Consider the following 18,333-nt stretch of genomic DNA (forward strand, 5'->3'; position numbering starts at 1 on the left):
CTATCAGTTTCCACTTTCTTTGGATTAATTATGTATTTTTTATGATTCCATTTTATCTCCATATTTGTTTATTAGCTATAGTTCTGTGAGGCATGTGTGTGGGGGAGATGTGTGTATGTATGTTTATTGTAGAGTAGGGATTCTCCAATTGTGGTTTTGTGGGCTTCATAATGATGCTAAGACCTTATTTGCCTTTTTCATATTCATTCTTTTGTAAGTGCACCATGAAATTTTCTGCACAATGTTTGATGATGCCTTTGGTATAATGGTTAATAGAATATATAGTTGTATGTTCTTTTGTCTTGAAATTTTATGTTGAACTATCAAATTCTACACCAGAAACCAATTTTATCATATATGTTACCTAACTGAAATTTAAATAAAAACTTGAAATAAAAAAAAATTATAAAAGGATTCTGGGAGCAAAAATTTAAGAGCCACTGACCTAGGATTTAAAATATAGATCTTTGGGATCCCTGGGTGGCGCAGCGGTTTGGCGCCTGCCTTTGGCCCAGGGCGCGATCCTGGAGACCCAGGATCGAATCCCAAGTCAGGCTCCTGGTGCGTGGAGCCTGCTTCTCCCTCTGCCTATGTCTGTGCCTCTCTCTCTCTCTCTCTCTCTGTGACTATCATAATAAAATAAATAAATAAAATAAATAAATAAATAAATAAATAAATAAATTAAAATAAAATATAGATCTTTAAAGCATCACATTCTAACTTTATATAATGTCATACATACTATTTCATGTGCAGACTGAGATCCTTAGGCAGTATGTTTCCATTTCTCTTATTTTCTCCTTTGTATACTGAGGTCACACATCTTAATCTTACATGTTATAAACCCCACCATGCACTGTTTCTAATTTTGCTCTACCAATCAATTAGCTTTGAGATTAAGAATGGAGAAGAAAAAGCGTTTTATATTTATTCACATATTTGTGTTCTTCATTCCATTGAAGACATTGATATTTTTACCTTATAACTTTTCTTCTACATTAAGAGCTTTCCCCAATAGCTCTTGTAGTGCATGCCTGCTAGCCATAAATCCTCTAAGCTTTTGTTGGTCTAAAAGACTTCGTAAATTCTTGTTGACAGTTTCTCTTTTTCCAGACTTTAAAGATGCTACTGCATTGTTTTCTTACACTCGGGGTTTCTGATGCAAAGTCTGCTCTCCCAATCTCTGCTCCTGTGTGTAATGTGTCTCTTTCCTCTGTTATTCTTTTAAGCTTTTTATCACTGGTTTTCAGAAATTTGATTACAGTATAACTTGATGTGGTTTTCTTTGTTTTTTGGATTTGGCGATCACTGAGCCTCTTGGAGCCTCCAGGGAACACTCTAACCTGGAAATGATTTCGTGATGAGTCCACCACCAGAGCATAATTCAGTCCGCTTTGGTGGGAGCTGATGTTAACTACCCACAGCCCTATGTGAGCCTCCGGTATTTTGGCCTCTTGCTTTTCAGTCCCCCTGTCCTCACTTTGAGGAGTCTCGTGACACATGTGTGTTAGGAGTCATCAATCAGTCAGACAGGCGAGGGCATCCCCTGCAGCCTCTGAGGCTCCATCTGTGTGAGGCAGGCTCCTTCTCGGCCATCCCGCCCGCCCCAGCTCCCTCTGCCGCTCAGCTCAGCGTGACAGCCAGGTCTACCTGGCATTGACCCCCACACTACAGCCCAGAGACTGCCCTGCGCCTGAGGGCACACCTCATTTCTTTTCCTTCTCTGAGGAGTCACAATTTTCTGCCTGTGGTCTGAATATCATCGGATCTTGCGGTCTGTCCTGTTCTCTAGTTAAGGTGGGAGAACAGGTCCTGTGGAATAAATCCCTTTGGGACAATCTGCTGGATTTCCTATTTGCTCTAGAGAATACATGTTTTTGGAGCAGGACCCACACCTAGGTTCTCTGTTTTCAGGTCTGTGTATCACAGACTATACCACCCCCTTCATCTACCACCCATGCACACCCATCCTCCAGGAGCACCTACTCATGCTCAATCTCAGGTCATTCTAACTTCCAGGAATTTAGGTAAATTGCCACACTGACTGCAGGTAGCCAGAACCTCATGCCTCCCTTTCTCTCTCCCAGGTCACCAAGAGGATTAAAGTATAGTGATGTAAATGAGGCTAATCCTTACCCTTTCTATAACTACTCCATAGGGCACTTTGCTGCAGATGAAGTGGCCTCTAGGATAAAGAGTTTGAATGACAACATGGAGTCTCTGCAGGCTCGGGCTGCTAGACGGCAGAATGATCTTGAAGCCAATGTCCAGTTCCAGCAGTACCTGGCTGACCTGCATGAAGCAGAAGCATGGATTCAAGAGAAGGAACCTATTGTAGACAACACTAACTATGGGGCTGATGAAGAAGCAGCTAGGGTAAGGTGGGCATGGGGGTGGACATTGTCTAGTACTCACCAAATAGTACCAAATTAGATTATGAGATAGCTACAGGTTCTGTGAGATTATTTTGGGGTTTCCGGAGGGGTAACTTTTGGTCTTCACCAGTTGGGGTAACCTCAGAATTGACACAAATCCTGAAAGGTACACTACATTTTCCTGATCCCACAGAGATTCATAGATTCCTTAAAGATTGTCTAAACCTGAAAAAGTGTGACTAGGGATCCATACTTACCTTGGTCCAATCCTAAATTTCCCGGTATAATCATGGAATTTCATAAACCAACCATGGTTCTAAGATAAATACACTATTTATTTTATTGACATAAAATCAGACAGACATGCTGGAGCAAGAAGAATCTCAAAGGTCATAGTTACCCTCTGTGTCAACTTCTCATTTTACTCATTGTCTTGTAGTAAATCAGTATAGTTTTTAACAAACCTTCAGCACTAGAAATAATTGCAGTGGGCATCCAAAGCTATGCTAGTGTTTAATCCCACAAAATAACATCAGCAGCAGCACCCTGTCCTAGCGAAGATGTGTGTCTAACATTTGTGCCATTTTGACTTTAAAGCAAACGTATTGAATATATTGAAATTGTTGATTTTTTAACTCCTATTTTTCTGATATCTGCAAATTTAGAGTTAAAAAATAACCTCTTTATTATAGACGGAAAGTGTCTCTTATTAGGAATTAGGACAATTGAGGGAACCCAAATTAATAGCTGAATGACCCCCAGGAATGCTTAGTGCTCCTCCGGTCTTCACTTCTAATCATCTCTCATCAACAAATCTAGGCTCTCCTAAAGAAGCATGAGGCCTTCCTGGTGGACCTGAATGCATTTGGCAACAGCATGCAAGCCCTGCGGGACCAGGCAGTGGCCTGCCAGGTGAGAAGGCGTAGGACACGCCAGGTACCACACTCCCCCCAGACTAAATGGGATTCTCTTTATTACCATCTTTTACTTCTAATAGCCCAGGAAACAATGCAAAGGACTAATTTCTCTGTTGCTTATAAGCAGGAATTGTAACCTCTTTGTAGCATTTATAGAGATTCAGTCCACAAGGGGTTCTCGGTGGGTGAGTGTGATCACATGCTCATAGATATACTCTCGCTTTCCATCTTCCTACCTTTCATATTCCCATCCCTGTTTCTTACCTGCCTCCTTTATATACACCTTTCTTTCTTATAGTCCTTCCTGATTCCTTGTCTTTCTTCTTGGTTGTTTTATACACTTATTAAATGTCGACTGTACGCAAGCTTGAATAAAAAATAATTCTGACCCCAGGAAAATTGCAGTCTATTAGGAGATCAGAAAGTTCAGCAAGTAAGTGCATATGACAGATATATGGACATGAGAAAGAGTCTCAGAGGAAGGAGTGTTCTCCTCTCTTGAAATAAGAATGTTGGAAAGTAGGAAGATCTTTATAGCTGAGGTGAACCACTTTATCTGAGTTATTTTTTCTTTTTTATTTATTAGTTTAAGAGAGAGAGAGAGAGCATGAGCAGGAGAAGAGAGAGAGGAAGGAGCAGACTCTCCACTGAGCAGGGACCCTGATGTGGAGCTTGACCCCAGGACCATGATATCATGACCCATGCTGAAGGCAGATGCTTAACCAACTGAGTCAGGGGTTCAGGTGCCCCTGAAATTTTTTTTTAATTTTGACTTTCTGGATTTTTTTTAAGTTGGTTTACTGTGCAGATGAAGAGAAGAAGGGCTTTTCTACTCATTAAACAATGAAAGCAAAGACACCAAAGCACAGAATAATCAGGTGTATTTCGGAAATGGGTCATGCAAATGCTGGCAAGTGTGAGGATGCCCTAGCCCGTGGTGAGAGCTTGTCCTGGAGAGTGGCAAAGCTGGGACCCACTGAGTGACGGAGGCACCTCCCTGGGGTAGCAGAAGGAAAAAGAGAGACACCTGATACCATCTTTCTAAGGAGAGGCTCTGCGCTCACACACTAGGAGTAGACAACAGACATAGACACCGCATTCCAGGTCACCATGTGTGTTTAGAGCCTGCGTGCTGTGTCTCCCTCTACCTGTATGGTGAAGTCTAAGCAAGGACAGATGGATGTGTGCATTGTGTGTGCTGAGGAAACACGATACTCAAGGGATGTAAGTCAGCTGAGTCTGTAAGGGGAGGCACACATCTTCTGCTCTAATCTGATGCCGGGGTGGGCCATCGCTTACAAAGAGGTGTGGTATTCTTGTTCATCCTCTCAGAGGTAAATTTGCAGAAAGTGTCAGTCAGAGAAGGCTATACTTCGGAGAGCAGGCTGTTTGCTAGAGAGAGATCCAAGATCTTTGATCTCAGGCCAGGTGTCTGTTTTTATAATTCTGTGGCCTTTCCTGTGCTGTAGGTCACCCACCTCTCAAAAAAAAAAAAAAAAAAAGAGTCCACATTTTCTTGACGCAATAATTTAAAGATGAAGAAGCGGTTGGGAGTGTTGTCAGTGGAGGCCCAGGAAATGCCGAAGGTGATGAGAGATAGTGGGTCTTTCACTTTCTCAAATAATCTTCTGAAATGTTGACGCATATAATCCTTTATTACCTGCTTTACGAACCGGAGGCCTAGAGCGCTTAATTTGTTTCTGACAAACTACATGCTCACTTGCTCATTCTGAGTTCGTACTTCCCGGCCTGCTGTGCCCTTCAAGCGTCAGGGTGGAGCCGCGTCTCCACGAACATGTCGCAATCTCTGTCTTGCTGGTAGCTGCGTGGGAGGCTCCAGCTCCAGGGACAGTGTAGAGACTGTATAGGACGTGTTGCCAGCAGGTGACAGACATGATCCTCTCCCTCTTTTGTTCAGCAACAACAGCCTGCGCCAGTGGAAGGAGTGGCTCGAGAACAGAGGGTGGTGGCCTTATATGACTTCCAGGCCCGCAGCAACCGAGAAGTCACCATGAAGAAAGATGATGTCTTAACTCTGCTCAGTTCCATCAACAAGGTGACTTTCCCTTCTAACCTGCTTCCCATTGGCAAGACAGCTCTTCAGTAGTCAGCTCTCCCGGCCCTGCAGGTAGCCGTATTTTAGCCAAACAACATTTTCCTGTTGCTGCCTCTCTTAAATAGCTATAATTTATTCAGTAATATCTTTCCTCAAGATACTGCATAAGATCCTGTATATATCCTTTGGGGTTATAAGACCAATTACACTTAATAAAATGAAGACTCAAAGAGCATAGTAAGTAGGAAGCCCAAAGACATAGAAGTGATGAATGGCAGTTCCCTAATACTAAACTACCCCTTTCTTGTCACCTGTTTGTCCCTCTCCTGTCCCAGTTGTCCTAGTGCTAGAACCACATGGGCTGGATGAGGAGCAACCTGAAGAAAGAGAAGTCTCATGTCAACTGGTTTTCTTTAATGTGTGAGGAACAGATCTGTGAAAGAGCCTGTGAGAAAAGGGAGAAAATATGACTCTTTTTGTGAAAGCTCAAAGGACTTTTCACATCCTAATAATTTCCAAAAATTATTGGGGAGAAAAGAAGAGAGTTTGGGATGTTGTTGCCCTGAGAGTGAGCGAATTTTTGAGAGGGAGGATGGGTGTTCCATGATGAAATAAGCTGTGTGCCAGTCCCGCTTTGTCTTTGCTCAGATTTTTCCCTTGTCATCCTGTTGTGCTCCGAGGACATTGACTCCAGAGTATTAGTTCAGTGACATCCCAAACTGCTCTGTGGGGCCCAGGGTGATACTTTAACACCAAACATCCACATAAGTGAGTTCCAGGGCCATCCATGCACAAGTTTTAGGTGCTCTGGGAGAGGGGTGAAGAGGAGATGCCCATGCCGGCCATCAGCAGCAATGGCTTGTTTCTTGTGCCTTCAGTCTGCTCCCGGGCCTATGGACTTAGTTCTGAGAGTTGGAGCCCCTCCTATCTGTGGTTTTCCAAGAACTAAGGAGGGAATGGGGCTCTCTCTCCCTTCAGGACTGGTGGAAAGTGGAAGCTGGCGACCACCAAGGCTTTGTGCCTGCTGTCTATGTCAAGAAACTGACTCAAGATGAGTTTCCCATGCCCCCCCAGCGGCAGCAAGAAGAACTAAGCACCATTGCCCAGCGCCAGGAAGACATCGAGAACCAGTAAGTTGTAGAGGCACTACTGGCAGAGACACTTCTCATGACTCTGCAGCTGTTAAGATTAGCGATGCAGTCGTAACGTCACAGATTTTAGGAGCTAAAAGTAAACTTCAGGTCCTTGAAATACTTCGGATTTTGTTTGAGAACCTTAAGTCAATTGCCTGAGGTCGGGCACTTGGCAGGACCTCTGAGGGTTATGGAAAGCCGTCTGACGTCCGTGTGAACTTAGTTTACTGTACGAGGCTGCTTCTCATCCAGTGTCGGCAGGCGTGTGAAAATCCCACACCTAGAACAGGGAAGGGGTGATGCCTGTCACGCTATTGGAACATTGGAATTTTGTATTATTTTTAATGGAAATAAATTATTTCCAGTGTATTCGTCTCTCCGCTCTCAATGCTTGTTTCCTCCCCAGGTTTATTTCCTCCTTCCCTCTGGTCTTCTTTTGATTTCCCCTCTGTCTCCTTCTTGTTCCCTGCACCCTCCCTGCTCCCACTCTTCTGTGCTTCCCCCACGTTTCAGGAGACTGTTCCCACTCTGTTCCTGCGCACAGGTACCGCTCCCTCCTTGACAGAGCAGAAGAGCGCAGGCGTCATTTGCTGCAACGCTACAACGAGTTTCTGCTGGCCTACGAGGCAGGCGACATGCTGGAGTGGATCCAAGAGAAGAAGGCAGAGAACACTGGGGTGGAACTCGATGATGTCTGGGAACTGCAGAAAAAGTTTGACGAGTTCCAAACGGTGAGAGCAAGCAACCTTCCCTTCCAAGTGGCTTCCTGACAGTGACCACTGCTTCCTTTTATTCCACATCTCCTCCCAAGTGGCTCCTCAACCAATGCTCCTCAAATGCATTAGTTGCATTTGGTAAATATCCTTCCAGAGCAGTTGAGAGTTCTACATCTCAAATCTCCCTCTGGGTCTCAGAGGTGGAAGGAAAATACAGAGGAGACTAGTGGCCCTGGCTCTGCAGCCTGCAATTCCTGATCCCACGGGAGTGCTGATCTCCCTGAGTTCTTCAGCACTTGCCCCATGCGGTACTGAATTCTGGGATCCCAGGTTGAGGTGGGAGCTGCAGAACTCTTGAGAAGCTCTAATTATGAGGCAGAAGCTGAAGTGGGAAGGTGGAAAGCACAACCCTATTTTACAGCTGGAGAGTTCCTAAGTTTCTGCCTGCCTAAAACCCTCCATTTTTTGTTCTCACAGATTCATTGCCTAAAACCCTCCATTTTTTGTTCTCACAGATTCATTCCATGTGTTATCTAGCAGTGAATATAAACCTCTTCCTTGTTTTCTTTTTCTTGTGATGCCTTCCACATAGAATTCAAGGCGACACATAGATGATGCATAGATAAGTAGATAGATGGTAGATAGATGATACATGGATAGACGGATAATAGACAATAGACAGATAAATGGATAACAGATAGATGATAGATGATGGATGGATGGATAATGATAGATAAATAAATAGATAGGGATCATATATACACATATGGAATATTTAAAGAAGGAGGAAAGTGAAAGAAAGGGAGGCAAGGACAAAATTATAAAAGAACTCCAAGAACGACACTCCCACGAAGAAGCTCATACAGAGGCCTTTGTACCATGTAACAGATGATATCATCCCCATAGGCATCGTGATGAGCTACCCAGAGCTATTTCTTACAAAACCCCTTAACACAAGCAGATTGCAACGTAGTCCGTGAAATTCTCTAGAAGGCAGAGGAGTTTGTGTTGGCAGGAAAGCACAGGACACGGTTCAGGTAGAGAACCCTCTGATGGCATCATTTTTTTTTAATATAAATTTATTTTTTATTGGTGTTCAATTTGCCAACATATAGAATAACACCCAGTGCTCATCTCGTCAAGTGCCCCCCTCAGTGCCCGTCACCCAGTCACCCCCACCCCCCCACCTCCCCTTCTACCCCCCCTACTTTGTTTCCCAGGGTTTGGAGTCTCTCATGTTCTGTCTCCCTTTCTGATATTTCCCACTCATTTTTTTCTCCTTTCCCCTTTATTCCCTTTCACTATTATTTATATTCCCCAAATGAATGAGACCATATAATGTTTGTCCTTCTCCGATGGACTTACTTCACTCAGCATAATACCCTCCAGTTCCATCCACGTCGAAGCAAATGGTGGGTATTTGTCATTTCTAATGGCTGAGGAATATCCCATTGTATACATAGACCATAGCTTCTTTATCCATCATCTTTCGATGGACACCAAGGCTCCTTCCACAGTGTGGCTATTGTGGACATTGCTGCTAGAAACTGATGGCATCATTTAACGCAGGAGAGATTTTTAAGGACTCTCCAACATTGGACATGCTCCACACTCCAGAAAAATGGCGGCTCTCTTGCCAAGTTCTTGCTAGTCCCTGGGGGTCAGGGGGGTGTAAAGGGACTTTTCTCTGTGGCGGGGGGAGCGGGGCAGCTTCTTGTGCATCTCAAGCGACATTAGTGATATTGATATTTAGCCAAATCGGGGCAGAGATGAGCAGGCAGGTATCCTGAGGAGAGGATTTATACCACTTTGGACAAATTTTCCCACCCAGGATTTGAAGGCCAATGAGCCTCGGCTGAGGGATATCAACAAGGTGGCAGATGATCTTCTATTTGAAAAGCTTCTAACACCAGAAGGAGCTCAAATACGACAGGTAAGTAAAGCCTCTTCCGGGACCCTCGCTGCCAGGCTGAGCTCCAGGAAGGGCGGAGGGTCCACACCTCACTTAAATACACTCAACTTCATATTTCACGGGTCAGCTAGGACAGGCCAAAGTATAAAGCTGGCTTCAGGAAAGGTCAAAGGTGATAGTTCAAACAGTCCAGCCATGTATATATTTAAATTGACCTCAAATCTATACACTGCAACACACGCCTCCCTCCTCCCCCCATCTTCACTTGCAGACACAGAAAGTTCATGCTCAGATACACGAATGCAAAGAAAATGTAGGTAAGAAGCTGTGAGGGTGGAAGGGGTTAGGAGAGCAGACTGCAAGAGATAGGCACTGATAAAATCTGATGAAAGGAGAAAAACATAAGTCAATACAGACGGGAGGTGGGACATCCTAGACCTGATTAAGATTGGGGCAGCCCGGGGTGCTCAGTGGTTTGGCGCCGCCTTCGTCCCAGGGCATGACCCCGGAGTCCCGGGATTGAGTCCCATGTCGGGCTCCCTGCATGGAGCCTGCTTCTCCCTCTGCCTGTGTCTCTGCCCCTCTCTCTGTGTCTCTCATGAATAAATATATAAAATCTTAAAAAAAAAAAAAAAAGATCCCCAGCAATCCACCCAGAAAGAGTGTTGGTAGGAGGGCCGCAGACCTAGGAGCTCAAACCCATGAGCAACGAGGGGCATGTGCCAGGGCCAGGGCTGACTTAACACTCCTCCAATTTCTCCTCTGGTGGCCAGGGTCTGTGTTTTCAAGATGCAGATCTGATCATGATACCCCCATCCCCTCATTTTCCCATTGTTCTTAGGACAAAGGCCCCCAATCCTATACCACTTCCATGCTGTCATCTGTCCCTGACTCTTCACCTGAGCCCCTCAAACCACCTGTGGGAAGAAAGACGGTGTTACTAGAGGGTCCTGGGCAGACTGGTGGCTATGGGGACAAATAAAATCTTAAAAATAAATAAAATCTTAAAAAAAATAAATAAAATCTTAAAAAGAAAAAAGTTTGAGACCTATAAAAGATCGAGTGAACATGAGTGGGATGCCTAGTCTAGCTCCCTGGGTTGTCCTAAGCCAGGGAAGATGAGTTCTCTGCCTCTTTTCTGGTGGCTGATGTGTGGTCGGAGGGGGAAGGGGTGTGTGTAGGAACAACTCAGCTACTCCCACAGAAAGTAGAGCTCTAAGTGGCTGTTTGGTGTGGTGGGTTCAGGATGTGGGGTATGATGGCGGCTGACTCCCAGGGGTAGCACGCCCGCTCGTCTCCTGGAGGCTGGGCTGTGGTCTCTGTAGCGGCGAGCACCAGTGGCTCCCTAGGGGGCCCCCGCGCTGAAACATCAGGCTGGGATGGACGCTCACCCCTTTCTCAACGGCACGGATGAAGGGCCAAGCGCAGGTGCTCCGGGGATGGAGGAAACCTGTGCAGCTTCCGAAGGAGATGATGTGACAACACAGCATGACTCAGGCCTCTCCGGGTCTCTCTCGGGCAGCCCCGAGCGAGCAGAGTTAGCTCCTCAGCTACCGCCTGTTGTGTCTGCGTCTTTTAGGAGTTGAATACCCGCTGGGACTCCTTGCAGAGGCTTGCGGAGGAGCAGCGCCAGCTGCTGGGCAGCGCCCACGCTGTCCAGGTGTTTCAAAGGTGAGCAGGTAACCCTGAGCGGCAGTGCCGCCCTAGAAAGCGTCGAAGCCCCGAGTCGGCCTGCTGCAGGGGAGGCAGGGCCATTGGCAGGACAAGGCTGAGGCAGAGATCGGAGCGGGGCAGGGGATGCTGGAGCAGGTTCCTTCCTCAGCCCACGGTGTCCTCGCAGGTGACTTGCTCTAATCCCCGAGCCTGGGTGCTAGGGGACCCCGGTGCATGATCAGTAGTTTTCACGAAAGGTAGCGAGACTTGGAGAGGAGACAACCAGTGAGCATAATCAGCTTTGTGAGCTGCAGTAGGGAGCAGCGAGCCACGGGCCACGTTGGCCCTCACCGATCCTTTGGCCATTTTTTATGTCTGGTCCCAAGTCTGTGTGTGATTCCACATTCGTGTCCGCACACACGTGGGCAAGCAAACAGCCGAGCCATAACCGGACCGCTTCGCCGGTATGAACGTGGCTGTGAGTATTGGGGGCAGAGAAGCAGCCACACACAGGCGCGGGGCGGAGGCTCCGGCAGGCGGCGTGGCCGAGCCTTGAGCAAATGCTCCCCCGAGGCCCGGTCCCCGGGGCCAGCTGGGCCAGCTGCGGAGTGCACCGTCGCTCCAGGTCCCTTACTCTCGTGAGCCAGGGAGGCGGACGACACGAAGGAGCAGATGGAGAAGAAGCTGCAGGCCCTCGGCGCTGCCGATCCCGGCTCCGACCTGTTCAGCGTGCAGGCCCTGCAGCGGCAGCACGAGGCCTTCGAGAGAGACCTCCTGCCCCTGGGGGAAAAGGTGAGACGTGCGCGCCAGGCTGTGCGGGCCTGTGCGGGCCTGAGCCCTCGGCCGCTCCGCATGCCCTGGGCCTCCCACGGGCTCCTGTCCACCCAGGCCCCTTCCTCCCATTCCCCTCACTTGCCCTTGCACCGGTCCCTCAGACAAGCGCGCCGGAGGGACACCCGGGACCACGACCACGGAGGGAAGCCGTAGGAAATGACCCGGGCTGCCCAGATGCCCCTCTAGTGGCTCCCCAGCATGTGGACCGTCGGGGGGGCCACAGCCGGGACAGCCCGGGCCGGCGTGGGGGTCTCCTTCCCGGGCACCTGACCGCCCTTACTCCTGCTCCACCTCCAAGGGCCTCTGCAAGCCGCCAGCTGCGCTCTGGGCCAAGTCGCAAGCTTGGCATTACGGCGCGGGGCGGAAAGGGCACAGCAGATGTCTACAGTGAAAAGCCCCTCGTGTTGAAAGTTGGGGCCCCCGGGTTCACTGCTGGGTTCCCCCTGGTCAGCAGCCACTTGAGCACCCTGCCGGCCCCCCCATCCTGAGAAGAAGGTGGCAAGGCGTCAGGGCGGAGCACCCGGGCAGGTGCAGCGCCGACCGGAGGGACTGGCGCGGCCTGGTGGGGACGGGGCGCCTGCGGCCTGCCTCCGTCTGCGGGGGCAGCGTCGGGGGGTCGGGGGAAGCCTCTGCAGGAGTGGCCTCTCCTCAGAGCCCTCGCACTTCTGCAGGTGACCCTGCTGGCGGACACAGCTGAGCGGCTCTGCGAGTCTCACCCGGATGCCGCAGGCCACCTGCAGAGCCAGGCCACAGACCTGACGGATGCCTGGCACGGCCTGCTCAGGGGCACGCAGGATCGGAGGGACAGCCTGGACGAGGCCCGCAAGTTCTACACGTTCCTCACGAAAGCCAGGTAGAGCTCCCAGGGCGGCCCCACGGCGTGGGCTGGGCAATCTCCGGGGGCAGGCCGCGCCTCGATGCTCCACGGCGGGGGCACCTGTGCCAGGGGACCGGTCGCGCGCGGGCACGTCCTCTGCAGCGGGAAGGCGGGAGGAGCACGGGCAACCGTGGCAGAGCACGACTGGCGCAGACACACGCCGTGCCAGGTGCACCGGCTCGTTGAGGATGGTGCGGCCAGAGCTCGGTGAGCGTGTCAGAAGCTCAGGCCGGGTACCAGGCCAGGAGCACACATGCGTTGGGGTCAAATCCTAGAGCTCTCCCGTTGCCTTTCTGGAGAGTCCAGACATTATTGCCACAGTCGAGCAAGCAGACCCCATCTTGTGAGGCCAGTCCCACCTCTGCACCACTGGGCCGTCTGCCAGGAGGAGCATTGGAATTGAGGATCCGGGAAGTAGGGGCTCTCGATGTAATACTTTTTTTGGGGGGAAAAAGGACTTTTGGTAAATAACTGCAGCTGCTCTTGGCAACCCCACCCCAGTTACGTCTGGAAGACCATAGCTTTTAATACAACGTAAGTAAGCAGCAGCCAGAGCCACCCCCAGATCATGTCGGTGCTCCTGGCTCTCCGTGGGCTCGGGCTCCGCTCGGACTTCAGGTTCCAAGTCAGATGCCGCCTCCTTTCCTTTCCGAGATCTCAGATCTCACTCATCTTGACACAGAAGTAATACTCCCCCTCTCTGAGCAACTCTGACTCCTACCTTCACCTCTTAACGACTCTCCTGCTTTTCACGCTGTTTTTGAAAGAAATAAGTATTTGCCCCTTGTGTTTTGTTTCCGTTTAATCTAAGGTGTGAACTGCTCTTCAGCAGGGTTCGGTGCTTAGTAAGCAGCCAAGGAGACTTAGTTGTTTGACGAAGTGAATACAGGAGTTTATGAAAGAAGCTATGATCTATGTATACAATGGAATATTCCTCAGCCATTAGAAATGACAAATACCCACCATTTGCTTCAACGTGGATGGAACTGGAGGGTATGATGCTGAGTGAAATAAGTCAATCGGAGAAGGACAAACATTATATGGTCTCATTCATTTGGGGAATATAAATTGTAGTGAAAGGAAATAGAAGGGAAGGGAGAAGAAATGTGTAGGGAATATCAGAAAGGGAGACAGAACATAAAGACTCCTAACTCTGGGAAACGAACTAGGGGTGGTGGAAGGGGAGGTGGGCGGAGGGTGAGGGTGACTGGGTGACAGGCACTGAGGGGGGCACTTGACGGGACGAGCACTGGGTGTTATTCTGTATGTTGGCAAATTGAACACCATTAAAAATAAATTTATTATTTAAAAAAGAAATAAAATGCATGCACCCACTATAATCAACTAAAAAATAAATAAAATAAAATAAAAAATAAAATAAAAAATAAAATAAAATAAAATAAGGGAAAAAAAGAAAAGAAGAAAAGAAAAGAAAAGAAAAGAAAAGAAAAGAAAAGAAAAGAAAAGAAAAGAAAAGAAAAGGCCTTTCTGCCCTTGAGTGGATGTTTGTGGTTTCTCCAGCCAGAGGAAGGACTCTCTGTATGTGATGCTCAATTTGGGCATCACACAGAATTGCAGATGAGGGCACTGTTAGCTTGACATTCACCTTCTGGGACCTGGACCTTCGCTCTCTTCCTCATTCCCCTTGACTGCTAACAGGGAGAGGTGGGCCCTCGTCTCATCAACAGCATGGAGTACATGGGGGGGGGGCGGTGTATGTGTGCTGGGAATAAAAGTAAGAATGAAGACATACCTTCCCTGAGATTCCATATAAGATAGATCTTCAAACCCAAGAATCTACTTTTTAGGAACAAGAATTATTAAGAGCAATGGAATACGTATTGGTTCAGGATGTAAGTGTCTGGGTTCTAGTCCAGATGCCTGGTTTTACTTGTATTGATTACATGGGCAAATCGCTGGCATTCTCTAGGCTGACCTCCTCATCTCCAAACCAAAAGCAAAAGAGTTCCCAGGATTCCGTAGAGGATTATTGCAAGAACTGAAAGAGATAACATGGATGAAGATAGGTTCAAGCATAAGGGACTGACATTATTAAGTCAAACAGTGTAAACAACAGGCGGATGTAGTGATTCATCACTTACATCTGACACCCAGTGCCCATCACAAGGGCCCTCCTAATGCCCAGCACACATCTAGCCCATCCCCCGCCCACTTCCTTCAATCAACCCTCAGTTTGTTCTTTATCATCATGAGTCTTTTATGGTTTGCTTCTCTCTCTCTTTTTTCTCCCCTCCCCCTGCAATGTTCATCTGTTTTGTTTCTCAAATTCCACATATGAGTGAAATCATGGTATTTGTCTTTCTCTGACTTATTTAGCATAATACACTGTAGCTCCATCCACATTATGGCAAATGGCAAGATTTCATTCTTTTTGATGATTGAGTAATATTCCATTGGGTATAAATGTATGTCACACATCTTCTTTATCCATTCATCAGTTGATGGACACTTGGGCTCTCTCCATAGTTTGACTATTGTAGATAATGCTGGTATAGACATCGGGGAACATGTACCCTTCAAATATTAACTAACTAGAATTTAAGTAAAATTCTGAAAAAAAAATCTTAGCAAAATTAAAAAAAAAAACACACTTCCAATTGGTTTCTAGTAAATCATCTTTATCACACTTATGTCTTTTCCCTGTTTTTTCCTTTTCCTTGGAATTTTTCTTAGGCATCGTTACCATATTCTAGAAAGTGTCGATCTGTCTTCATCTCTGTAACTTTATATTTTAGATCTCTTTCCTTTTAAAAGATTATTTTCATTCTTTATACACAAGCATAGTAATGCATAACAAATTTACAATAATAAATTTGCCTTTTTTTTTTTAATTTTTTATTTATTTATGATAGTCACAGAGAGAGAGAGAGAGAGGCAGAGACACAGGCAGAGGGAGAAGCAGGCTCCATGCACCGGGAGCCCGACGTGGGATTCGATCCCGGGTCTCCAGGATCGCGCCCTGGGCCAAAGGCAGGCGCTAAACCGCTGCACCACCCAGGGATCCCATAAATTTGCCTTTTAAAACAAACAGGATACCTGGGGGGCTCAGTGGTTGAGCATCTGCCTTCAGCTCAGGTCATGATCCTGGTGTCCTGGGATCGAGCCCCACATTGGGCTCCCTGCTCAGTGGGGAGCCTGCTTCTCCCTCTCACGCTTTCCCTGCTTATGCTTTCTTTTCGTCAAATAAGTAAATAAAAATCTTTAAAATAAACAAACAAACAAAAACCAGTGTGAACAACAAACCTAAGATCTGAGAAGCATATAAAGCCAGATGCACTGGGGGTTATTCTGTATGTTAGTAAATTGAACACCAATAAAAAATAAATTTAAAAAAATTTATAAAACAAACAAACAAAAAAATAAAGCCAGATGCAAGGTGTTAATCTAGATGTATTTTCTAGAGAGGAAAAGCCAAGGACAGACAGCCCTCTCTCGAGCTACAAGACTTTCTTGTCAATCCCAATACATCTATTTCTCTAGAGACCTGGACAACTGGATCAGTAGCATTAGTGGCATAGTATCATCACAGGAGCTGGCTGATGATTTAATTGGCACGGAGATCCTGCTAGAGCGACACCAGGTATGGCTACAAAATCCACAGCTACTAGTCACATGACCTCCCAAACTTCCCTCATTTTATGACATTGCTGAGATGCCACTGGTACTACCAATCTCTCCCTTTTTCCAACATAGGAGCGTCGTGCTGACATGGAGGCAGAGGGTCCCACCTTCCAGGCCTTAGAAGACTTTGGTGCAGAACTTATAAGGAGTGAGCACCGTGCCAGCCCTGAAATTGAAGAAAAACTTGAAGAGATCAGGGTAAAGAAAGGTGACTTGGAGAAAGCTTGGGAACAACGCAAGAGGATGCTGGATCAGTGTCTGGAGTTGCAGGTAAAGCAAAATTCACCCCATTGAGAAGGATTGGCCTTAGTCTGTTCCTTCTGTGCAAATTTGCAGTCACTACAGGTGCTCCTTTCACTGCGCTTGCCCTCCTGTGGGCACACAGGCATGTCTTGGCAATCTGCCATTGTGCTCTCATTATTGTGATGTTCTTTGCTCTTATCCCTGCGAGGAGAGCCAAACAAAGTGGGGATCAACTATTGGCATGAGATGAGGTGATTATAATGTATTTATTGATTGAGAGTTTGGCTGATTGGTTCTTTTTGAGAACCTGCTGTGTGCAGAGCCCTGGAAATACAAAGATTAGTAAAATAACACCCTTTTTCTTAAGTAGTGACATTAGACATGTAGACAGGCCATTCTAATACAGAGGGATTATTAATAAAACAAAATGTATGAAAGTTTTGAGGCTAAAGAAGAGGGAGTGATTAGTGCCAGGGAGGGAAAGGATGAACATCCTGAAGGTAGTGTTTATGAGAGTCCTAAAGAAATAACCAGCCAGCATCTGCCTTGTGCAACATACGGGAAATGCACCCTGGGAATGGAATATAGCTTATATAAAAACATAAAATGTGTCTTTAGGGAAGAGTAAAAGGTCCAGTATAGGTAAGATTCATGGTATGAATGTTTCTTTGAAGAACATAAGCAACCCTTACGGGACCCCTTATGTCAGTGCCATAGGAGAGGGATCAGTCATTTCCTCTGTCCCTTGGATTGGATATAACCTCTTCCTTCGTTCCTCATAGTTGTTCCACGGGAAATGTGATCAGGCTGAGGGCTGGATGCTGGCACGTGAGAACTCCCTGAGGTCAGAGGGAGAGAGTTCCTTAGACAGTCTGGAGGCCTTGTTGAAGAAACGGGATGACTTGGACAAGGCAATCACTGCGCAGGTAATAACTAATATAAGAATTCCAATAATGAATATTAATAATAATAACAGAAATTCTATATATGTATGTAGTTTTATGATTCACAAGTATCTTAATTTGCTTTTTACAGAGAGCTCTGAGCAGACAGGGCAGCTTGACACAGTGGCTTAGTCTTACCCAAGTTCACTCATGGCATCAGACCGCCTTACTGCAGCCCAGGTTTTTACAACCTAACAACCTTTTAGAATTGGAAGTGACTTTATATGCCGGTTATTCCAAAATCCTACCCAGTGCAGGAGTCACCCTCTGCCACGGTCATGGGAGGAGTCTGTTCTTTAGGGAGCTCAGTACCATAGGAGTCAGTACAACAGGAGTCCCTACCAGGAGCTCAGTACCCCAGGAACTCAGAACCATCTTATTGTCATTATTACTATTTCTCTTCCTGTTGAGTTAAAAGCCATTTTCATGGCATTTACCTTTTGGCCCTGGTTTTGTTCCCCCTTGTGAAGCCACAAGGGGTATCTCTGTTCTTTTCTCAGAGGGAGTCTGGGATTGCACTGAAAGCCTAATCCCCAGGGATCTGGATTTTTTTCTTTTCCTCTATCTAGGAAAATAAGATCACTGAGCTAGAACATGAGACAGAGCGGCTCGTAGCTGATGACCACTATGCCAAGGACGAGATTGCTGCTCGCTTCCAACGGGTGCTGGACAGGTCAGGCCTGAGCAAGTGTTTTTGTGAGCTAAGGAAGACATAGCAGAGCAATCTCTTTGCTAGCATGGAGGATAGGGGTCACACTCTGAGTTCTTTTCATTTCTAAATGCCTAAAACTATCTTGTGACTTGCGAACATTTCTGATCCAGGCTCAACAGAATGAAAGGCATGGAAAATAACTTAAAAATTACTGACTTAGCCACTGTATATTTGAAAATAATGAGACTATACAACAACTAGATCTATCAATATAATATGCACTATTATATGTAATATATGCATGTATATAAAATGTAATATTATAATATACAACTAAATAATATATAGCTATGTTACATATAGTATAAAAATTTATAAA

The 18,333-nt window shown here is 46.6% G+C and overlaps 1 protein-coding gene across 1 annotated transcript in view; it reads left to right on the forward strand.

The window, feature by feature from the left end:
• SPTA1 (spectrin alpha, erythrocytic 1) overlaps positions 1-18,333 on the forward strand; it is a 67,252-nt gene that overhangs the window by 24,539 nt on the left and 24,380 nt on the right. Inside the window, 13 exon segments of the mRNA XM_035711151.2 lie at positions 2,159-2,376; positions 3,195-3,287; positions 5,211-5,348; positions 6,327-6,478; positions 7,026-7,212; positions 9,029-9,130; positions 10,689-10,780; positions 11,410-11,554; positions 12,268-12,449; positions 15,975-16,074; positions 16,188-16,385; positions 17,141-17,284; positions 17,872-17,975. Coding sequence (XP_035567044.2) covers positions 2,159-2,376; positions 3,195-3,287; positions 5,211-5,348; positions 6,327-6,478; positions 7,026-7,212; positions 9,029-9,130; positions 10,689-10,780; positions 11,410-11,554; positions 12,268-12,449; positions 15,975-16,074; positions 16,188-16,385; positions 17,141-17,284; positions 17,872-17,975 — 1,855 coding nt within the window.

This window comes from Canis lupus, chromosome 38 (genome assembly GCF_003254725.2).
Source record: "Canis lupus dingo isolate Sandy chromosome 38, ASM325472v2, whole genome shotgun sequence".
Taxonomy (NCBI): Eukaryota; Metazoa; Chordata; class Mammalia; order Carnivora; family Canidae; genus Canis; species Canis lupus.